At 42.8% G+C, this 24,228-nt stretch overlaps 1 protein-coding gene across 6 annotated transcripts in view; it reads right to left on the reverse strand.

The window, feature by feature from the left end:
* SUGCT (succinyl-CoA:glutarate-CoA transferase) overlaps window positions 1–24,228 on the reverse strand; it is a 747,336-nt gene that overhangs the window by 701,518 nt on the left and 21,590 nt on the right. For all 6 annotated transcript variants that reach the window (XM_073008940.1, XM_073008939.1, XM_073008938.1 and 3 more), the window contains 2 exons: window positions 1,174–1,225; window positions 151–224 (listed from right to left, as the gene is read on the reverse strand). In XM_073008940.1, the coding sequence (XP_072865041.1) occupies window positions 151–224; window positions 1,174–1,225 (126 nt within the window). The remainder of the gene's footprint in view (window positions 1–150; window positions 225–1,173; window positions 1,226–24,228) is intronic.

Consider the following 24,228-nt stretch of genomic DNA (forward strand, 5'->3'; position numbering starts at 1 on the left):
AAAACAAGAAATGGAGAAGAAAAAGACAATCATTTCATTTTAATTCTCTCCTTATCCCACTTACAGGTACACTAAACATGGGTATTTAGAGAATTACTTAAATATATTTATTAGCTTGTTTCTATATTTTAAAGAGAGTAATAGCTTTACCTGGTCTCTCCACTTTTATAACTTCTGCTCCAAGATCTCCTAAATTCATAGTAGCAAAAGGTCCCGCCAGGATTCTACAATGTTAAAAATGATAAATTAATTACCATCTGGAAAATTTTTATATTAATTATTTTCTTAAAGACCCATCAACACAGACAAGCTCATATAATGCTAGTAAGAATCAAAACAGTTAAAACTGTAATTTGGCCATATGTAATAGGAGCTTTAAAAATATATACCCCTTTTCTTTTTCTTTTTCTATTTTTTTGAGATGGAGTCTCGCTCTGTCACCCAGACTGGAGTACAGTGGCACCATCTCAGCTCACTGCAAGCTCCACCTCTCAGGTTCACGCCATTCTCCTGCCTCAGCCTCCTGAGTAGCTGGGACTACAGGTGCCCGCCACCATGCCCGGCTAATTTTTTTGTATTTTTAGTAGAGACGGGGTTTCACTGTGTTAGCCAGGATGGTCTCGATCTCCTGATCTGGTGATCCGCCCACCACGGACTCCCAAAGTGCTGGGATTACAGGAGTCAGCCACTGCGCCCAGCCCCTATAATTCTTTATCTAGAATTTTATCCTGAGGAAGAAATCAAAACTGAGGGAAATATTTGTGTACAAGGAAGCCTAATTTATAATTGTGAAAAATTAGAGGATGATTAAGTAATTATGTGACATCGATATATTAATTACTCTCTTACTTTTTGTTGAATTTTGAATAACATAGGAAAATATCTAAAATATAACGTGTTTAAAATGTGGGTAAAACTGTAATTTCAATATGGTTCCAATTTTAGTTTTTTAAGATTATATACAAATACACATTGGGAGAAGGCATAAATACTACACTAATTGTCTCATAGAATGATGATATTACAGGAATTTTTCTTTTCTTATTTTCTTCTCTAAAATCTCAACATAAGCATATAAGATCTTCTTTTAATTCAAAAAATTAAATGTTTTTGAGGAAAGGGAAAAACCCAATCCCAAAGAAAAAACCCAAATGTAGATAAACCAATACAAACCTTGTTAGATCCAGAATTTTTATCCCTTCCAATGGCTTTATATTGTTCATATCTGGCAAAACAGAGAAAACATTTCAAGATAATTGATTATTAATTTTCTTACATTTTCACATGCACCATTATAAACTTGAGATAGATCACAAAGACTACAGTGATTCTTAGCAAGGGAGTCCACAGACCACAAGGCTCTAGTAAAGAATACGGGAAGCCGAGCCAGGCGCGGTGACTCATGCCTGTATCCCAGCACTTTTGGAGGCCAAGGCAGGCAGATCACCTGAGATCAGGAATTCGAGACCAGCCTGGCCAACATGGTGAAATCCCATCTGTACTAAAAATACACAAAAAATAGCCAGGCACCGTGGCGTGTGCATGTAATTCTAGCTACTCGCTGAGGCAGGAGGATCCTTTGAACCCAGGAGGTGGAGGCTGTAGTGGGCCAAGATGGAGCCACTGCACTCCAGCCTGAGCAACAGAGCGAGACACCACTTCAAAAAAAAAAAAAAAAAGAAAGAAAGAAAAAGAAAAAAAATTACTATCACAATCACAGCAATAGCAAATATTTGAAGTGCATGGATTGGTGCATTATTTTCTTGACAGCATACTTATATGGAAAACCAAATTATAATCAGAAGGTAAACTGATAGGCAAAGCATCAAAAAAAGGAAAGTAGCTAAAACCATGTTTAATGTGGTAAATTGTTACAGCTATTTCCCCAGAAATCACACCTCCAACCTTATACATTCTCCTCCCACATTGGCACTGGGCTTGGAAATCTGCCTTGTTTTCACCAATAGGATATTATGAAAGTTGATGCCAGCGGAGGCAGGATAAGTGCTTACACATTGGGGCTTGATTTTTTGGACCACTTCAATCTTCATGCGAAGAAGCACAAGATGAAACAACACATGGAGAGAAGTTCAGCTGAGACTGTCATTGCAGCAGTCCCAGCTGAGGCCCAGACATCTGGATGAAGCCATCTTGGAACACCCAGGCCGAGCCAAGCCACTAGCTATTTGCAGACACATGAATAAACCCAGGTGAATCCAGCAAAAGAACTGCCCAACTGGCTGGGCACGGTGGCTCACGCTTGTAATCCCAGCACTTTGGGAGGCTGAGGCAGGCAGATCACCTCAGGTCAGGAGTTCCAGACCAGCCTGGCCAACCCCGTCTCTACTAAAAATGCAAAATTAGCCGGGTATGGTGGCGCATGCCTGTAATCCCAGCTACTTTGGAGTCTGAGGCTGGAGAATCGCTTGAACCCAGGAGGTAGAGGTTGCAGTAATCTGAGATGGCACCACTCAAGCCTGGGCAACAAAAGAAAATTCTGTCTTAAAAAAAGAAAGAAATAAAGAATTGCCCAATCAACCCACAGAACTCTGAGAAAAAAATAAAGCCTTGTTTTAAGGCACTAAGTTTTGGAGTGGTTTGTTATATGGCAATAGATTAATACAATGGCTTACAGCAGAGATAACCTGTTATAGTAGTGAGAATGATCCTTATATACAAAAAACATCCTTCCCTGTTCAAAATCCTCTATGGTTTCCTACTAAACTTAGAATGAAATCCAACTTCGTTCCACAGCTCACAAAATCCTGCTTGTTCTGGCCCTTGACACTTAAAAATATGATAGAAGGAAAAATATTATAGAAAGGCAGAAAGATCGAGATAAGAAAATCACCTACAGAGCAGAACAAAAAAATAAAAGTGGAAAATGGAGAAAAGGTAACAAAAATAAAACACCAGTCCAGGAAACCCAATAATATGAGCTTCTTAAAGAGTGAACAGCAAAAACAGAAAAGAGAGTATTACCAAAGAAATAATTCAGAAAAAATTGCCTAGAACTGAAAGGCATAAATTTCCAGATTGGAAGGTCCCTCTACTGGCCCAGCATAATGGATTTTAAAAAGACACACAGCAAGCACACCAAGACATCACTGTGAAAATCTGGAGTACTGACTTCTCTGACAAAAGGTCTTAAACATTTCTAGGGAGAAAAAAGCAGATCAGATATAAAGGATTGGTTATCAGGAGGACATTGAATTTCTCAACAATGCTGCAAGACAAAACAAAAAACTGGAGCAAAAAAAAAAAAAAAAAAAAAAAAAACCCTTAAAATTCTGAGGGGAGAAATTCTTTCTCCTTAAAATTCTAAACCCAATTAAAACATAAGTCAAGTGTGAGGGTAGAAAAAAAATATTTTTAGTCACGCAGGTTTTCAAAAACTACCTGTCATGCATCCTTTCTTGGAAAAATTACTTTCAAAAGTAATCTAGAAATTTAGAAAATTACTTTATAAGAAAATCATTCCTCCCCACCTGAATATAAGGAAGACTCTAGATCCAACTTACAAGTGACAGGAGCTATAGGAGACAGAGGACCATGTCAAGGACACAATACAGAAGCAGGCAGAAAAATCCAGAATGCCCAAAACACTGCAGGAAATGGAAATATTTATTTCTTTAACAAATAAAAAGGCAAGAAAAATGCAAGATGTAGAAGGATACCCCAATTAAATGAGACTTAATTGTCAACCAACCACAGTATATGAGCCTTACTTAGAGCCTGATTCAAACAAACTATTAAAATCAGATAACGGTAGGCAAGGTGGCTCATGCCTGTAATCCCAGCACTTTGGGAGGCCAAGGCAGGCGGATCACTTAAGGTCAGGAATTCGAGACCAGCCTGGTCAACTTGGTGAAACCCCACCTCTACAAAAATACAAAAATTTAGCTGGGTGTGGCGACGAGCGCCAGTAGTCCCAGCTACTCAGGAGACTGAGACAGGATAATCTCTTGAACCCAGGAGGCAGAGGTTGCAGTGAGCCAAGATTACACCACTGCACTCCAGCCTGGGCAACACAGGGAGACTCCATCTCAAAAATGAAATGAAATGAAATGAAATGAAATGAAATGAAATGAAATTAAAAATAAAATAAAATAAAATACAAAAAGAATAAAAATAAAGCGGAGGGGTGAAGTGAAAGCTCAGGATGACAACAAGGAAGATACCAACACAATAGCTGAGAGGTTTGCACTTGCATCACAGTATGAGATAAATGGAGGCTAGATATTGAGAAGGCAAATAAAGAAACCGGACAAATATTAACAAAGAGAAATAAAAAGGTATACATGAGCAGCAGTATAATCAGAGTATGAATAATAATTGTACTGTTTAAAACAATTTTTTAAACAAACATAATTTAGCAGTTTAATTTAGCAAGGAAAAAATGATTTGTGAAATCGGACAACCCCTCCCCACCCTCCCCCAAGTCACAGCAGATTTAGAGGGTCTCCGGCGCTGCTGTATAGTGGGCATAGTGGGAGAGAATTTATGCATACAAAAAGGAAAGTGATGTGCAGAGAGCAGAAGCAAGGTATAGAAACAGCTAGTGCCTTAGAACACGATCTGAACAGCTGGTGGCTGTAAGTCTTTGAGGTCCAGCTCCTGGGACTGGCTGAAAGTCAGCAACTGTTATTGAAGTATACCCCTAAGTTAGGTTTTCAGTTTGCTTACCTACTAAATTAGGTTGTGGGTTGTAGGTAAAAACTCAAGTATGTGAGTATGGAGGCTTTCTTAGGCCAGATTTTAGTTTGATGAAACAGTATAATAACAATCTAAATACTGAATAGTGATCTAACAAAATTTATAATTTGGAAGGATGGAAAGTGCATGAATATTTGTTCAAATGGTAGTGAAAGAAAGCTAGCCTCTTTTTATTTTTTTTTGGAGACAGAGTCTTATTCTGTCTCCCAGGTTTGCAATCTTGGCTCACTGCAATCTCCGCTTCCCAGGTTCAAGTGATTCTCCTGCCTCAGCCTCCCAAGTAGCTGGGATTACAGGCACCTGCCACAAGGCCCAGCTAATTCTTGTATTTTTAGTAGAGACAGGGTTTCACCATGTTGGTCAGGCTGGTCTCGAACTTCTGACCTCAGGTGATCCACCTGCCTTGACCTCCCAAAGTGCTGGGATTACAGGTGTGAGGCACCGTCCCTGACCTGAAAGCTAGTCTTTATCACTATCAATAGTGCCTAAAAACAAAACAAAAGAATCAATAACATTATAATCAAGTTATTTAGCGATTTGGCAGGAGAAAAAAAGGCAAAAAGAATTGAAATTTGTTGTCTCTGGGCAAAGGGAAGGGGCAGAAAGGCATAAGGGGTTACTCTTTTTCACAATTAATACCGTAGAACTTCTGAGGTTTTAAAACCAAGCATACCTAAAACTTTGATTTTAAAAATTAAAAAATAAATTATAAATTATATTACATTTGTGAACAACAGAGTGAAGCATCATTCTGTGTATCTTCTGCTATACAGCCCCCTGCAATGCTTTGATAAATATTTCTTTCTTTTTTTTTTTTTTTTTTGAGACGGAGCTCGCTGTGTCGCCCAGGCTGGAGTGCAGTGGCGTGATCTCGGCTCACTGCAAGCGCCGCCTCCCGGGTTCACGCCATTCTCCCGCCTCAGCCTCCCGAGTAGCTGGGACTACAGGCGCCCGCCACCACGCCCGGCTAGTTTTTTGTATTTTTAGTAGAGATGGGGTTTCACCATGTTAGCCAGGATGGGCTCGATCTCCTGACCTCGTAATCCACCCGCCTTGGCCTCCCAAAGTGCTGGGATTACAGGCTTGAGCCACCACGCCCAGCCTGATAAATATTTCTACTCTGAAGCTTTTACTGACTCATTGTACACATAGCAGCATCATCACAGAGAAATTACAGTTAATACTCAGATTCTGTATTTGGGAATTTGACTACTGACTAATTTTTTTTTTTTTTTTTTTTTTTTTGGAGATAGAGTCTTGCTCTGTCGCCCAGGCTGGAGTGCAATAGTATGATCTCAGCTCACTGCAACCTCCATCTCCCAGGTTCAAGTGATTCTCCTGCCTCAGCCTCCCAAGTAGCTGGGATTACAGGCATGTGCCACCATGTCCCGGTATTTTTTGTATTTTTAGTAGAGACGAGGTTTTACCATGTTGGCCAGGCTGATCTCAAACGCCTCACCTCAGGTGATCCATCTGCCTCAGCCTCCCACAGTGCTGGCAATACAAGCATGAGCCAGCCACCATGCCCAGCCTACTCACTAAAATTTATTTGTAACCCCAAAATCAATACATGTGGAGCTTGCACGGTCATTCCCAGACATGCACAGAATGCAGAAAAATTTGAGTAGGTCATTGTGCATGTTCCCAGCTGAGGTTAAACAACGTGATACTTGTTTCACCTCTCATACTATAAACAAGTGTCCTTTTGCAGTATATTTAATGTTGCGTTTTTAACATTTTTGTGCTTTATGTTGGTGATCTCGCAGTTTATGGCCCAGAAGCATAGCATAAGAAGGCCGTGTTATGCCTTATAGATAAAATACGTTGTTAGGTAAGCTTCATTCAGGCATGAGTTATAGTGCTGTAGATCAAGAGTTCAATGTTAATGAATCAACAGGGTGTTAATGGAATCAATAAGTTGTCTTTAAAAAGAAATACAGGTCAGGTGCAGTGATTCACACCTGTAATCCCAGCACTTTGGGAGGAGGAGGCAGGCGGATCACTTAAGGTCAGGAGTTAGAGACCAGCCTGGCCAGCATGGCGAAACCCTGCTCTAATGAAAATACAAAAAGTTGCCGGGCATGTTGGTGCATACCTGTAATCCCAGCTACTAGGGAGGCTGAGGCAGGAGAATTGCTTGAACCCGGGAGGCAGAGGGTGCAGTGAGCCGAGATTGCACCACTATACTCCAGCCTGGGAGACAGAGTGAGACTCTGTCTCGGAAAAAAAAAAAAAATTAAACACAGTCGAGTGAAAGATAACATGAATACAATTAGAAGATAAATGACAGCCTGAAAGGCTAAAAAATAAAGAAGAGAGGTTTCTAGGTGTAAAGAACTCTCACATATCAGTAAGAAAGAAACACAGTCTAATGAAAAAGTGGGAAAAGAACAATCAACTCACAAATAAATAAAAATCTCCAATATCATAGCAAAAGATATTCATAGCCATTCCACTTACAATCAAAAAGATGAATATTATCACAATAAATTTTTTTTTCTCACCAGATTGGAAAACATTTAAAAGATAACTATTCAATACTCGCAAAGGTGGGGTGAAATAAGACACTTTCATACATTGTGTAATGTCAATCAGTAATAATCTTTTAGGAGAGCAATTAACACTTTCTGTATTTTAAAATCTTAATAGCCGGGCGCGGTGGCTCAAGCCTGTAATCCCAGCACTTTGGGAGGCCGAGACGGGCGGATCACGAGGTCAGGAGATCGAGACCATCCTGGCGAACACGGTGAAACCCGGTCTCTACTAAAAATACAAAAAACTAGCCGGGCGAGGTGGCGGGCGCCTGTAGTCCCAGCTACTCCGGAGGCTGAGGCAGGAGAATGGCGTAAACCCGGGAGGCGGAGCTTGCAGTGAGCTGAGATCCGGCCACTGCACTCCAGCCTGGGCGACAGAGCCAGACTCCGTCTCAAAAAAAAAAATAAATAAATAAATAAAAAAAATAAATAAAATCTTAATAGGCTTTAATTAAGTTTTCCTGTTGGCAGAATTTAATTCACAGAAACCTTCTACAAATATGCTAAGACATAGGTATAAAAATATTCATGGCAGAAAATTTGTTTTGATTTTCTGCTGTACTTTAGATGTTTTATAATCAACTTTATTCATTTATTGATTTTTTTAGAGACAAGGTCTGGGTTTTGTTGCCCAGGCTAGAGTGCAGTGGCAGAAACATACATAGTTCACTGTAAACTCGACCTTCTGGGCTCAAGCAATCCTCTCACCTGAGCCTGCCAAGTAGCTGAGGCTATAGGCATGAGCCACTGCGTCCAGCACCTAATTAACTTTATTGAAGAATGACTTACATATAACAATTATATATATAATAAATTATAATATTCTTAGCCAGGTGTGGTGGCATGCCTGTGGCCCTACCTACTTGAGAAGCTGAGATGGGGAAATAACTTGAGCCCAGGAGTTCAAGGTTACAGACAGCCATGATGGGCCAGGCGTGGTGGCTCACTCCTGTAGTCCCAGCACTCTGGGAGGCTGAGGTGAGTGGATCACCTGAGGTCAGGAGTTCAAGCCCAGCCTGGCCAACATGGCAAAACCCCATTTCTATTAAAGATACAAAAATTTAGCCAGGCATGGTGGCGCACACCTGTAATCCCAGCTACTCGGGAGGCTGAGGCAGGAGAATTGCTCCAACTCAGGAGGCAGAGGTTGCAGTGAGCCAAGATCGCGACACTGCACTCCAGCCTGGGGGACAAAGTGAGACTCCATCTCAAAAAACAAAACAAAAACAAAAACAATACAGTGAGCCATGATCACGCCACTGCATTCTAACTTAAGCAACAGAGCAAGACCCTGTTTCTAAGAAAAATGCACACACACACAGTATATACATTATATAAATAAATTAGCTTATGCAAATAACTATATATAATACATTATATATGATTTATGATACGCTATATATTATTTCTATAAATACATTAAACTGTACAATTAAATAAATTTTGACAGATGTATACACCTGTGAAATTGAGAGACAGGACTAGCTGGATTTCCTAGGCCGACTAAGAATTCCTAAGCCTAGCTGGGAAGGTGACCACACCCACCTTTAAACATGGGGCTTCTAACTCAGCTCACATCCAACCAATCAGGTAGTAAAGAGGGCTCACTAAAATACAAATTAGGCTAAAAGCAGGAGGTAAAGAAATAGTCAAATCATATATCACCTGAGAGCACAGGGGAAGGGACAATGGGATATAAACCCTAGGCATTTGAGCTGGGAATGGGCAACCCCCTTTGGGTCCCCTCCCATCGTATGGGAGCTCTGTTTTCACTCTATTAAATCTTGCAACTGCACACTCTTCTGGTCCATGTTTGTTATGCCTCAAGCTGAGCTTTTGCTCACTGTCCGCCACTGCCGTTTGCCACCATCGCAGACCCGCCGCTGACTTCCACCCCTCTGGATCCGGCAGGGTGTCCGCGGTGTTCCTGATCCTGCGACATGCCCATTGCTGCTCTCGATCACGCTAAAGGCTCGCCATTGTTCCTGCATGGCTAAGTGCCTGGGTTTGTCCTAATCGAGCTGAACATTAATCCTGGGTTCCATGGTTCTCTTCCGTGACCCACGACTTCTAATAGAGCTATAACACTCACTGCATGGCCCAAGGTTCCATTCCTTGGAATCTGTGAGGCCAAGAACCCCAGGTCAGAGAACAAAAGGCTTGCCGCCATCTTGGGAGCGGCCCACCCCATCTTGTAAGTGGCCCACCACCATCATGGGAGCTCTAAAAACGAAGACCCACCAGTAACATTTGGTGGACTCGTCTGGGGATTCTCCAAAGCAGTGAGTAATATTGGACCACTTTCACTTGCTATTCTGTCCTATCCTTCCTTAAAATAGGAGGAAATACCAGGCACCTGTCGGCCAGTTAAAAAAGATTACCATGACCGCCGGACTTAAGAAGGGAAAAGGCTTTCTAAAACCCCCAACCCTTCCAGGTTGGGAGCATTGGTCTGCCTGGAACCAGCTTCCACTTTCACAATTTTCCTGGGGAAGCCGAGGGCCAACTAGAGACAGAAAGCTGTCATCCCAAACTCCTGGCATTGGCCGGTCAAAATCATGGTGCAGCCAGAAGTCTCTACTCAACAGTTGCCCATGCATGTGCCCCTACCTCTCCTTCTGACCTATACCTCCTGGGTCCCAACCACGACTTTTTTAAAGTGTAGCGTCAAAATTCTCCTTACCTCTGAATCTAGTTCCACCCCTGCCTCCTATGTACTAATGCTTCAGACTTTCACTTCCTCTCCCAAGTATTAGAGCAGGTTGTATCTCCAAAGGGATCTAAGGAAGCTCTATGCTGTGTCCTTAGGCATCTAGGCTATGAACCCAGGGAGTCTTGTCCCTGATGCCCCTCCCAATATACAGTTCTTGACTTGGGCGGTTATGTGAGACCTGTTTCCCACCACCCTTGCCAGGATCCCAAGTTTGTAAATGGCTAGGATTCCTCTCCCATTGTGTGAGATGCTCTCCTCCCCCAATTTCCACCCAGCTTCCCCACTGCAATACAATCTCCAAGCCTCGGCTCCTTGGTCAGGGCCTTATAACTGATGATCCAGTACTTTAGCAACTGGAACTGGGTCTACGACAACATAATAGATGAGGATGAAAGCAAATTGAGTAAATAAAAGGGAGGCACATATTCCTATAGTGACAAATGGGGGCAACAAGCAAACGTCCTTCTACTGTGTTCCCAAAATCCATCTACCGCGAGAGACAGAGGGGAAAGAGAAAGAGAAAAGGGAAGAGAGAGAGAGGGAAGAGAGAGAGGGGAAAGAGAGAGGAAAAGAGATAAAGAGAAAGATATACAAGTAGTTAAAGAAAAAATAGTGTACCCTATTCCTTTAAAAGCCAGTGTAAATTTAAAACCTGTAACTGATAATTGAAGGTCTTCTCCTGACCTTATAATACTCCAATACTACCTTGTTGTCAGTGTAAACAAGGGCGTAGCCTGAAAACACTGAGACCACTGACAACCCATAGCCTTCCTATCAAAAATCCTTAACCCAGTAACCCGCGGATGGCCCAAATGCATTCAATCGGTAGCGGCAACTGCTTTGCTAGCAGAAGAAAGTAGAAAAGTAAAACGTTTAGAGGAAACCTCATTGTGAGCACACCTCACCAGTTCAGAATTATCCTAAGTCAAGAAAAGCAAAATGCAGCTTACTAACTAAAAAATCTAAAAGTATAGGGCTATTCTGTTAGAAAAAGATGATTTAACACTAACCACTGAAAATTCCCTTAACCCAGCAGATTTCCTAACAGCGGATTTAAATCTTAATTACCATACAAAGGTCTGACCAGACCTAGGAGGAACTCCCTTTAGGACAAAACCATAGATGGTTCCTCCAAGGTGATTGAGGGAAAAAACACAATGGGTATTCAGTAATTGATAGGGAAACACTTGTAAAAGCAGAGTTAGGAAAACTGCCTAATAATTGGTCTGCTCAAACATGCAGAGCTACTCGCAAAAAAGCAAACCCATATTTTTCTCCTTGCCCTCCTCGTAGGAAAAAGGCACAGAGGATAAACAGGATTCATCTCTCATATTTTGTACCCAAAAGGACTTAATCTGGGGCAACAAAAAGTTTAAGGTTGATAATTAAAGCATATTCCTACAAAGGAAAGAAGGACAAAGGCCCTAGTGGGCAAAAACTCTATCTCAATCCTGACTCAAAAGGTTACCTACACCCTCTCTGAAACGAAGTTGCATAAGAACTGTTGTTTATGGGAATGCATCTTGATGGGGCAGCTGGGATGTTATTGTTTGGGTGAGGGAGAAAGGACAAGATGGAGGAAGGTGAACAAAAAGGCACAATCCATGTTGCTTCCGGGTTCTTCCTCACCAACTTTCCCTCGCACGGGAAAATGCAGCCCGCGCCCGGGAAGATGCAGATCAACCAAGCATGCGCCAGGTGACATCAATCCGAAGAGATCGACACTTACCCGGCCACACCTATGGAGACGCCCCTATCACGCCCTTATCCCGCCCACTGCCCTCCCCCTTCCAGTACCAGTGCATAAAAGTCCGCTGCTGGCAGGAGTCCGCGTGACTTCTTCAGCCCCTCCTATTTGTGGACCGGAGAACCTCACCCGAGAGCACCGGCGCAACTTCCCTGGCCCCATACCTGAGGACCGGAAAACCTCGCCCGAGAGTGTGTGCATATTTGCAATAAAAGACTGCAGCTTTCTTATGTACTTTGGCCTCATGTTTTATTATTTAGCTCTCCTAAATTAAGTATTAAATTAAGTATTAAATTAAGACAGTTATGAAATACTCAGGAACTCAGCCCAGCTCTAGAACTCACCCCTGACCGCAAAGGCAGTGTCGGGCACGCTGGTAAAGGATCACTAGAATCCAGCAGCCCGAACCCCTTTCTTTGTGGTCAAGAGAGGCAGGAAAAGAGGTGCAAGACTGCTACATCAGTGAGCGTAACTAATCCGATAAGCAGAGGTCCATGGGTGGTTACGCACCCTGGAAACGAACTCACCTCTGAGCGCAAAGGCAATGTTGGGCACACTGGTAAAGGATCACTAGAATCCAGCAACCCAGACCCTTTTCTTTGTGGTCAAGAAAGGCGGGAAAACAGGTGCAAGTTTTCTACATCAGTGAGCCTAACTAATCCGATAAGCAGAGGTTCATGGGTGGTTACACACCCTGGAAAGGAATAAGCATTAGGACCACAGAGGACACCTTAGGACTAATGCTCATCAGAAAATGACTAGAGATGCTGGCATCACTGTGTTCTGTTTTCAGATGGGAAAAGTTCCCCTAAGGCAAAAACGCCCCTAAGAGGTATTCTGGAGAATTCGGCCCAGTCAGTGTATGTACCTTTTTTCCCTGTCAGACTTGAACCAAATTAAAATAGACCTAGGTAAATTCTCAGATAACCCTGATGGCTATATTGATGTTTTACAAGGGTTAGGACAATCCTTTGATCTGACATGGAGAGATATAATGTTATTGCTAGATCAGACACTAATCCCAAATGAGAGAAGTGCCGCCATAACTGCAGCCCGAGAGTTTGGCGATCTCTGGTATCTCAGTCAGGTCAATGATAGGATGACAACAGAGGAAAGAGAACAATTCCCCACAGGTTAGCAGGCAGTTCCCAGTGTAGACCCTCACTGGGACACAGAATCAGAACATGGAGATTGTTGCCACGACATTTGCTAACTTGCATGCTAGAAGGACTAAGGAAAACTAGGAAGAAGTCTATAAATTATTCAATGATGTCCATTACAACACAGGGAAAGGAAGAGAGACTGCCTTTCTGGAGAAACTAAGAGAGGCATTGAGGAAGCATAGCTCTCTGTCACCTGACTCTATTGAAGGACAGCTAATCTTAAAGGGTAAGTTTATTACTCAGTCAGTTGCAGACATTAGAAAAAAATTTCAAAAGTCCACCTTAGGCCCAGAGCAAAACTTAGAAACCCTATTGAACTTGGCAGCCTCAGTTTTTTATAATAGAGAACAGGAGGAGCAGGCAGAACAGGACAAATGGGATTAAAAAAAAAAGGCCACCACTTTAGTTGTGGCCCTCAGGCAAGTGGACTTTGGAGGCTCTGGAAAAGGGAAAGGCTAGGCAAATCTAATGCCTAATAGGGCTTGCTTCCAGTGCGGTCTACAAGGACACTTTAAAAAAGATTGTCTGAATAGAAATAAGCCTCCTCCTCATCCATGCCCCTTATGTCAAGGGAATTACTGGAAGGCCCACTGCCCCAGAAACCACTAACCAGATGATCCAGCAGCAGGACTGAGGGTGCCTGGGGCAAGTGACAGCTTATGCCATCACCCTCACAGAGCCCCAGGTATGCTTGACCATTGAGGGCCAGGAAGTTAACTGTCTCCTGGACACTGGCGCGGCCTTCTCAGTCTTAGTCTCCCGTGCCGGACAACTGTCCTCCAGATCTGTCACTATCCTAGGGGTCCTAGGGCAGGTAGTCACTAGATACTTCTCCCAGCCAATAAGTTGTGACTGGGGAACTTTACTCTTTTCACATGCCTTTCTAATTATGCCTGAAAGCCCCACTCCTTTGTCAGGGACAGACATCCTAGCAAAAGCAGGGGCCATTGTACATTATAATTAGGAGAAGGAAAAAGGGTAAATATATATACAGACTCTAAGTATGCTTACCTAGTCCTCCACGCCCACGCAGCAGTATGGAGAGAAAGGGAATTCCTAACTTCCGAGGGAACACCTATCAAACATCAGGAAGCCATTAGGAGATTATTATTGGCTGTACAGAAACCTAAAGAGGTAGCAGTCTTACACTGCTGGGGTCATCAGAAAGGAAAGGAAAGGGAAATAGAAGGGAACCGCCAAGCAGATATTGAAGCCAAAAGAGCCGCAAGGCAAGACCCTCCATTAAAAATGCTTATAGGAGGACCCCTAGTATGGGGTAATCCCCTCTGGGAAACCAAGTCCCAGTACTCAGCAGAAGAAATAGAATGGGGAACCTCACGAGAACATAGTTTCCTCCCCTCAGGATGGCTAGCCATGGAAGAAGGAAAAATACTTTGCCTGCAGCTAACCAATGGAAATTACTTAAAACCCTTCACCAAACCTTTCACTTAGGCATTGATAGTATGCATCAGATGGCCAAATCATTTACTGGGCCAGGCCTTTTAAAAACTATCAATCAGATAGTCAGGGCCTGTGAAGTGTGCCAAAGAAAGAATCCCCTGCACTTCAGGCCATACATTTCAATCCCTGTATCTTTAACCTCCTCGTTAAGTTGTCTTCCAGAATTGAAGCTGTAAAACTACAAATCGTTCTTCAAATGGAGCCCCAGATGCAGTCCATGACTAAGATCTACCACGGACCCCTGGACCAGCCTGCTAGCCCATGCTCTGATGTTAATGACATCCAAGGCACTCCTCCCGAAGAAATCTCAACTGCATGACCCCTACTATGCCCCAATTCATCAGGAAGCAGTTAGAGCGGTCATCAGCCAACTTCCCCAATAGCACTTGGGTTTTCCTGTTGAGAGGTGGGACTGAGAGACAGGACTAGCTGGATTTCCTAGGCCAACTAAGAATTCCTAAGCCTAGCTTGGAAGGTGACCGCACCCACCTTTAAACATGGGGCTTCTAACTCAGCTCACATCCAACCAATCAGGTAGTAAAGAGGGCTCACTAAAATACAAATTAGGCTAAAAGCAGGAGGTAAAGAAGTAGTCAAATCATATATCACCTGAGAGCACAGGGGAAGGAACAATGATTGGGATATAAACCCTAGGCATTTGAGTCGGGAGTGGGCAACCACCTTTGGGTCCCCTCCCATTGTATGGAGGAAGCTCTGTTTTCACTCTATTAAGTCTTGCAACTGCACATTCTTTTTCTGGTCTGTGTTTTTTACAGCTCGAGCTGAGCTTTCACTCACTGTCCATCACCGCTGTTTGCCACCTTCACAGACCCACCACTGACTTCCACCCCTCCGGATCCCGCAGGGTGTCCGCTGTGTTTCTGATCCAGTGAGGTGCCCACTGCTACTCTTGATCGGGCTAAAGGTTCGCCATTATTCCTGCATTGCTAAGTGCCCGGGTTTGTCCTAATCGAGCTGAACACTAGTCACTGGGTTCCATGGTTCTCTTCTGTGACCCACGCCTTTTAATAGACCTGTAACACTCACCGCATGGCCCAAGGTTCCATTCCTTGGAATCCCTGAGGCTATGAACCCCAGGTCAGAGAACAAAAGGCTTGCCGCCATCTTGGGAACAGCTGCCACCATCTTGGGACCTCTAAGAATAAAGACCCGCCTATAACAAAATCACCTCCACAATCAAGAAAGAGAACTTTCCAGCACCTAAAACTTTCCACTTGCCCTTTGCAAACTACCTCTTCCTCAATTTCCAGCTTCAGACATCCACTGGTCTGCTTTCTGTCACTATAATTTAATTTTCATGATCTAGAATTTTATATAAAGGAAAAACGTATGTACTTTTGTGTCTGGCTTCTCTCCTTAAGCACAATGATTCTGAGTTTCATCACGTTGTTGCATTTTTATGAGTATACTCTACTGTACGGACATACTACATTTGTTTATACATTCAGCTGTTGATGGACACTGAATTGGTTTTTAGGCTACAGTGAATCAAGATGCTATGAACATTTGTGTACAAATCTTTGTGAGAACATGTCTTCATTTCTCTTGTGTAAATACTTAGTGGAATGGCTGAGTTATATGGTAAGTGCATGTACAGCTTTTTAAGAAACAGCCTAAACAGATTTCTAAAATGCTTGTACCACACTGTATAAGAGTTACATATGTTCCACATCTTTGAAATATAGGTATTGTTCTTTTTTTTTTTTTTTTTTTTTTTTTTTTTTGAGGTAGAGGCTCACTCTGTCACCCAGGTTGGAGTGCAGTAGCGTAAACTTGGCTCACTGCAACCTCCACCTCCTGGGTTCAAGCAATTCTCCTGCCTCAGCCTCCCAAGTAGCTGGAATTACAGGCACCCACCACCATGCCTGACTAATTTTTGTAGTTTTAGTAGAGACAGGGTTTCATCATGTTGGCCAGGCTGGTCTCAAACTCCTGACCTCAGGTGATCCGCCTGCCTCAGCCTCCCAAAATGCTGGGATTACAGATGTGAGCCACCATGCCCAGCCATGGAATTGTTCTTTTTTTAATGTTAGCTGTTCGAATGGGCATATAAAGGTTTCTTGTTGTGGTTTTAATTTGCATCTCACTGATGACTAATGATGTTGAATATCGTTTCATGTAATAGTTAGCCATTTAATGAAGCAAAAACTTTTAAACCGAATTCATTTAATATCAGGTAATGGAATTTTACTTTTATTATCTGATAAGACACTCAGAAAGGACTTCTAGAGCATATTTAAGTCAAAATCAATGAGTGAGTTTTAAATCATTAAGAGCAGACTGCCTGGATTCAACTCCCTGCTCTACTATATACAAGCTCAGTGACATTGCATGAGGTAACTCCACTTATCAAAGCTTCCCTTTCCTCATCTGAAGCACCTGTCTCATTGAGTTTGCAAGTTTTAAATGAAATGTTGTATATAAAGTGTTTAGTACACTCCCTGGCATAAAGTAAATGCTACTAAAAGTTGCAATTATTATTTTTATTTTTTTAAAGACGGAGTCTAGCTCTGTCACCCAGGCTGGAGTGCAGAGGCACAATCTCGGCTCCTTGCAACCTCCACCTCCTGGGTTCAAGTGATTCTCCTGCCTCAGCCTCCCGAGTAGCTGTGATTACAAGTGCGTGCTACCACATCCAGCAAATTTTAAAATATTTTTTGTAGAGACGGGGTTTCCCCATGTTGGCCAGGCTGGTCTTGAATTCCTGATCTTAAGTGATCCGCCAGCCTCAGCCTCCCAAAGCTCTGGGGTTATAGGCATGAACCACCACACCTGGCCTGCAATTGTTATTACTATCATCATTATTATATATGTATTATACAGTCACATGATCTATTACAGCAAATAACTTCTTGTTTGAAAACAATAATCGTAGTATGATTATTCTAAGGAACAAGAAAAAAATCATTTCTTAATGCACTATACTTAAAAAGGATATCTACAAATTTTGCCTATTTGTGAAAGAACTGATGGGCTGGGTGGGAGTAGGGGATGATTACAAGGCATAAAACAGTTGGAAAAGGCATAAATTGTAATGTAATTTGTTGAAATATATTGAGCAGCTTGTATATCTCTCTGTCTTTTTGGCCTCTAGTATGGAAAGCTATTATGATGATACAGCTGGTCAACCATGCAAAGTAGTATAATTATAATGAAGCTGCCATCAATTCTATGCTTGCCAAAGCTGCTTGGTAGGACTCCCCTGGTACTTGGCCCTGGGGTTTAGACGACACAAATAAACTTGAGCAACACCAGAGCAGGGATAATTGACAGATGCCCACACAAGTGGCTCATCTGTGTGACAGGAATCATGGCATCCCTTCCCACCCATACTAGCCAACTACTGAGACTAAAAAACTTTTTTAAAGGCCAAGTCACAAAACAAACTGCTCAAACAGCAATATGAAACAGAAACCTTTGATATACACCAAAATAATTTTTTAATTTGATGATTCACAGAGAACTTAACCACCAGACCTTATGCACGAAGAGGCAGAAAATGGGCCTCGCTTCAAAGCATGCTCTCTTAATCTGCTGAAGCTTTATCTGTAATAGCATGATGTTTCCTTTCCAGCATGTGTCCAAAGTCATGGAAGAAGCTCTGTTCCTAACAACCTAGTTTGATAGGAAATTTTAGGAGCTGATGGTACCTGGAAAATTAGTATCCACTGGAAGACATTCCAGGGAAATTATAATTTGGGAGTCACCAGGCAATAATTGTTTTCAATTTCTAGGTTCATGGGAAATAAGAAACGAGGTTCGTGGAAAAGGAGAGTAAAAGATCTTCATGGACTCAAGGAGACTTCAGTTCTGTTCATCATGGAAATTCATGAGTATGTATTGACATAATTACAGATTAATTATTGTCTCATCATCATCCACTTTATTCCTCTTTAACACAATCACTCACAAAAGAATCACATCGAGATGATAATTTTTAATTAGATTTCTTTTTCTGAAATCTCTGGAGGCAGAGGGGACATGAATTTTCAGCATCAAATGTTTATGCATAATAAAAAATAAAATAGGAATTCACCTTCCAATACAACTAATTAATATTAATTTTCTGAAGCCTCTGTTACATTAATAAAGTAAATAAGAGAGACACAATAAAAACAGGAAAAAAAAATCCTCAACTTTTTTTTTTTTTTTTTTTTTTTTTTTTTTTTGAGGTGGAGTCTTGCTCTGTCCCCCAGGTTGGAGTGCAGTGGCACGATCTCGGCTCACTGCAAGCTCTGCCTCCCGGGTCCATGCCATTCTTCTGCCTCAACCTCCCAAGTAGCTGGGACTACAGGCGCCCGCCACCTCGCCCAGCTAATTTTTTGTATTTTTAGTAGAAACGGGGTTTCACCGTGGTCTTGATTTCCTGACCTCGTGATCTGCCCGCCTTGGCCTCACAAAGTGCTGGGATTACAGGAGTGAGCCACCGTGCCTGGCCAAATCCTCAACTTTTGCAATTAATTTCCATGTTTTCTCTTTACATAAACAATTCAGACCGGGCGCGGTGGCTCACGTCTGTAATCCCAGCACTTTGGGAGGCTGAGGCAGGTGGATCACAAGGTCAGTAGTTCGAGACCAGTTTGGCCAATATGATGAAACCTTGTCTCTACTAAAAATACAAAAAAATTAGCCAGGCGTGGTGGCAGGTGCCTGTAGTCCCTGCTACTCGGGAGGCTGAGGCAGGAGAATCACTTGAACCCAGGAGGAGAAGGTTGCAGTGAGCAAGCCAAGACTGCGCCACTGCACTCCAGTCTGCATGACAAAGCAGTCTCCGTCTCAAAAAAAAAAAAAAAAAATTCAAGGGTCAGGCAGGGTGGCTCACACCTGTAATCCCAGGACTTTGTGGGGCCCGAGGTGGACAGATCACCTGAGGCCAGGAGTTCAAGACCATCCTGGCCAACATAGTGAAACCCCATCTCTACTAAAATACAAAAATTAGCTGGGCATGGTGGCTCACACCTGTAATCCCAGCACTTTGGGAAGCCAAGGAGGGTGGATTACCTGAGGTCAGGAGTTCGAGACCAGCCTGGCCAACAGGGTGAAACCCCATCTCTACTAAAAATACAAAAACTAGACAGGTGTGGTGGCACACGCCTGTAATCCCAGCTATCTGGGAGGCTGAAGCAGAAGAATCGCTTGAACCTGGGAGCAAGAGGTTGCAGTGAGCCAAGATTGTGCCACTGCACTCCACCCTGGGCGACAGAGCGGGTCTCCATCTTTAAAAAAAAGAAAATTATTTTATGGTTTCTGCCTTTGGTATTGTTTCAGGGATTCCCAAGACCACCCATATTTTCAGTGATTTGCTAGGAGGATCCACAGGACCTAACCATCTGGTTGTATACAGAGCTAAGGTTTACTACAGCAAAATGACATATGACAGGACCAACGAGAGAGGAAAAGACACAGGTAGAGATGGAAAAAATTCATGCCATGCAGAGGCTGCTTATGTTCTTTTGCTCTCATGGAAGGCCACATCAGGCATGCTTCTTTCTCCGGCAACAACAAAAAATAGATATAGAAACATGCAAAGTTTGTGCCCAGGGAAATCTATTAGAGACTCAGAACCTGGGTTTTCAATGAACACTATTTACATAGGCACTGTATGCATACCATGTACCACAATTCCAGACTCCCTCCCAGAAGAAAGGTAGGTGTTTACCATTGTTGAAGCACAGAAACCATACCCTAAAATGTAGGCATCACAGCAGCCTCAGAAGCCAAAGTTTTTCTCTGACCTCCTGCCTTCCTGTCTCTCAGTCCTATTCTCCTCTGAGGATAGCTATAAAAACTAGAATTCAGCCAGGAGCGGTGGCTCATACCTGTAATTCCAGCACTTTGGGAGGCCAAGGTGGGCAGATAACAAGGTCAGGAAATGAGACCACCCTGGCCAAAATGGTGAATCCTCCTCTCTACTAAAATACAAACAAATTAGCTGTGCGTGGTGGTGTGCACCTGTACTCGGGAGGCTGAGGCAGGGCAATCGCTTGAACCCAGGAGGCAGAGTGCAGTGAGCCGAGATCACGCCACTGCACTCCAGTCTGGCAACAGAGCGAGACTCAGTCTCAGAAACAAACAAACAACAACGAAAAAAACAACAAAAAACAACAACAAAAAACAACTTCTTCCCCAACAAGGGTCACAGAAACCAGACCTCTTTTCCCCAATGCCAGCCACAAAACTTAAAAATACTACTCCAATTGTCTCTCTGCCATATCTGTGTAAAAACTGGCCATAAAGAAATTATCTGACCAGACGTGGTGGCTCACACCTATAATCTCAGCACTTTGGGAGGCCAAGGCAGGCAAATCACTTGAGCCCAGGAATTGGAGACCAGTCTGAGCAATATGAGTAAATCCTGTCTCTATTAAAAAAAATACAGGCCCGGCTCAGTGGCTCACGCCTGTAATCCCAGCACTTTGGGAGGCCGAGGCAGGCGGTTCACGAGGTCAGGAGATCGAGACCATCCTGGCTAACATGGTGAAACCCCGTCTCTACTAAAAATACAAAAAATTAGCCAGGTGTGGTAGCAGGCGCCTGTAGTCCCAGCTACTTGGGAGGCTGAGGCAGGAGAATGGCCTGAACCCAGGAGGTGGAGCTTGCAATGAGCCGAGATCGTGCCACTGCACTCCAGCCTGGGTGACAGAGCGAGACTCCGTCGCAAAAAAAAAAAAAAAAAAAAAAATACAAAAGCAGGCTGAGGTAGGAGGATCACTTGGGCCAGTGAGGTCAAAGCTACAATGAGCTGTGATCATGCCACTGCACTTCATCATAGGCAATAGAGCCAGACCCTGTCTCAAGAAATACAAATTTAAAAAGAGATCTGTATTTTTCCTTGCTTTCTATTTTCCTAAATATTTCACATTTTTGGCAAAATGTATCCATCATTTTAACAATTGAAAAAAATACAAATATGTAAATGCTAGGGACATAAAAAATTTATTTACGCATTTTATTTATTTATTTTACTTATTTATTTATTTATTTATTTATTTGAGACAGAATCTTACTCTGTCACCCAGGCTGGAGTGCAGTGGCACCATCTCAGCTCACTGCAACCTCTGACCCTCCAGCTGAGCAATTCTCCTGTCTTAGCCTCCCGAGTAGTATGGCCTACAGGCGCATGCCAAACACGCCCAGCTAATTTTTGTATTTTTAGTAGAAATGGGTTTCACCATATTGGTCAGGCTGGTCTCGAACTTCTGACCTCAGGTGATCTGCCTGCCTTGGCCTCCCAAAGTGCTGGGATTGCAGGCGTGAGCCACCACACTCAGCCATATTTACTCATTTTTAAATAAACTTTTAGTCTTTGTATCTGGAAAACAATATTCATACTCTGTTTTTCTTCATATAGAAATAATCTGTCAGTAATGTTATTATTTTCACGTTTATAAGCATAAGTTAATGCATTAATACCTGTGTTACACTTGGGTGAGGAATATTAGTCTACAAAGAAGTAAATATGTATAAAACATTTCTCTTGTGCTTGACTACCTTGCATAATTGGAAATGAAAATACCACTTTTTTTTTTTTTCTTTTTTTGATATGGAGTCTTGCTCTGTCACCCAGGCTGGAGTGCAGTGGTGCCCTCTCGGCTCACTGCAACCTCCACCTCCCAGGTTCAAGCGATATTCCTGCCTCAACCTCCCGAGTAGCAGGGATTACAGACATGCACAACCACACCTGGCTAATTTTTGTATTTTTAGTAGAGACGGGGTTCCACCATGTTGGCCAGGCTGGTCTTGAACTCTTGACCTCATGATCTGCCTGCCTTGGCCTCCCAAAGTGCTGGGATTACAGGCGTGAGCAACTACGCCTGGCCCCAAAATATCACATTTTAATGAAGCAGTAGAATCCGGCTCTCAGAAACCCTTGAAAACAAGCCACTTCTAATTCTCCCTTTATCAATGACATCATTATTTAAGTGACAGTTAAGTAATCTACTGCGCTCAGTGCAGGTCTAACCCTATCAATGAGTGAGCTAATCACATCCTATAGAAGCATTTACTTTTCCACTATTAGTAGTCTTTAACATGAAACAGCTAACAATAAGCACCTCTATAAGGAAAACTGAGATAATCTGAAAAGTTTCAGAGATACTAAGGTAAAGCTTAAACCTGAAGTATACATACAATCATTTCTGTACAGATACATTATTAAGTATATTCTCCTAAGAAGTGTTTTACATAAAAATATTTAAGTTTTTAATCTCTATATTTATTCATTCTTGTAACCTGAAAGTAAACACAAAGTTTCTGGAGCAGAGATCAGAGTTATTATTACTTAAGTCAAGAAATACATAATTTTCCCATACCTAATACCCCATAGACAATGCAATGAAAACCCATTTATAGGTAAGGGTTGAACTACAGGAGAAGAATCCCAAAATTTTGAATCTGTAAGTTTGTACAGGATAACTGCCCAGCTGCCGCCTTCGCCTAAGAAAGTGAAAGAAAGCTAATCTACCTACGGTAAGCAAATTCTCCTTGGGAAGAAAAGGAGAAGATCCCTAGGCTCTTACCCTTTGGAACATAAATAAATGTCTCCAGGAGAAGGTAAGATAAATGTTACTGGGTTTACAATCTTGGGAATGCCTCCAGTGCTCTGGGTTTTATATCCCTTAAGTCATCTTTTAACTCCCAAGGCTTGTCTTTTAACCCAGGTTCTACTTTTCTACACTCAGAAAGCCCTGACCATGCAGAAACACGAAAATATTTACCCTTTTTTTTTGAGAGAGTCTTGCTCTGTCACCCAGGCTGAAGTGCAGTGGTGCCATCTCGGCTCACTGCAACCTCTGCCTCCCGAGTTCAAGTGATTCTTGTACCTCAGCCTCCGAGTAGCTGGGATTACAGATGTGTGCCAACACGCATGGCTAATTTTTGTATTTTTAGTAGAGATGGAAGTTTCACCACGTTGTCCAAGCTGGTATCGAACTCCTGTCCTCAAGTGAACAACCACGCCTGTCCAATATTTACTTCTTAATAATACATAGTAAAAGTAACCAAAGAAAAAATAGTGGCTTTCAAACCCTTTCTGCAGAGCCTTGGGAATTCCTCAGAGGTGCCACCAGAAGCCACCACCTCAGAGGTGGTGAGGGGGTAGGGGGGTAGTTAAAATAGGAGTACAGAGTGAGCAGGTCTCTGGGACTCCAATTCCTCCTTTGAATATAGCCCATTTGCTCTTACATATTGGGCTCCCAAGTGTAGTTGTTTTTTGTTTTTTTTTTTTTTTTTTTAAGACAAGGCACTAAAAATATTCTTCTTTTATTTTGAGGCGGAGTCTCACTGTTGCCCAGGCTGGAGTGCAGTGGCACGATCTCGGCTCAGCGCAAGCTCTGCCTTCAGGGTTCACGCCATTCTCCTGCCTCAGTCTCCCCAGTAGCTGGGACTACAGGCGCCCGCCACCACACCGGGCTAATTTTTTGTATTTTTAGTAGAGAGGGGGTTTCACTGTGTTAGCCAGGATGGTCTCGATCTGACCTCGTGATCTGCCCACCTCGGCCTCCCAAAGTGCTGGGATTACAGGCGTGAGCCACCGCACCCGGTCGGCACTAAAACTCTTAGGTATCCTAGGCCAGGCACGGTGGTTCACGCCTGTAATCCCAACAGTTTCGGAGGCTGAGGCAGGTGGATCACTTCAGGTTAGGAGTTCGAGACCAGCCTGGCCAAATGGTGAAACCCCATCCCTACTAAAAACACAAAAATTAGCCAGGCATGATGGTGCACGCCTGTAATCTCAGATACTCAGAGGCTGAGGCAGGAGAATCGCTTGAACCCAGGAGATAGAGGTTGCAGTGAGCCAGGATTACATGCTGCACTCCAACCTGGGCTACAGAGGGAGACTCTATCGCCAAAACCAAAAAGAAAAGAAAGAAG

Source organism: Chlorocebus sabaeus, chromosome 21 (assembly GCF_047675955.1).
Source record: "Chlorocebus sabaeus isolate Y175 chromosome 21, mChlSab1.0.hap1, whole genome shotgun sequence".
Taxonomy (NCBI): Eukaryota; Metazoa; Chordata; class Mammalia; order Primates; family Cercopithecidae; genus Chlorocebus; species Chlorocebus sabaeus.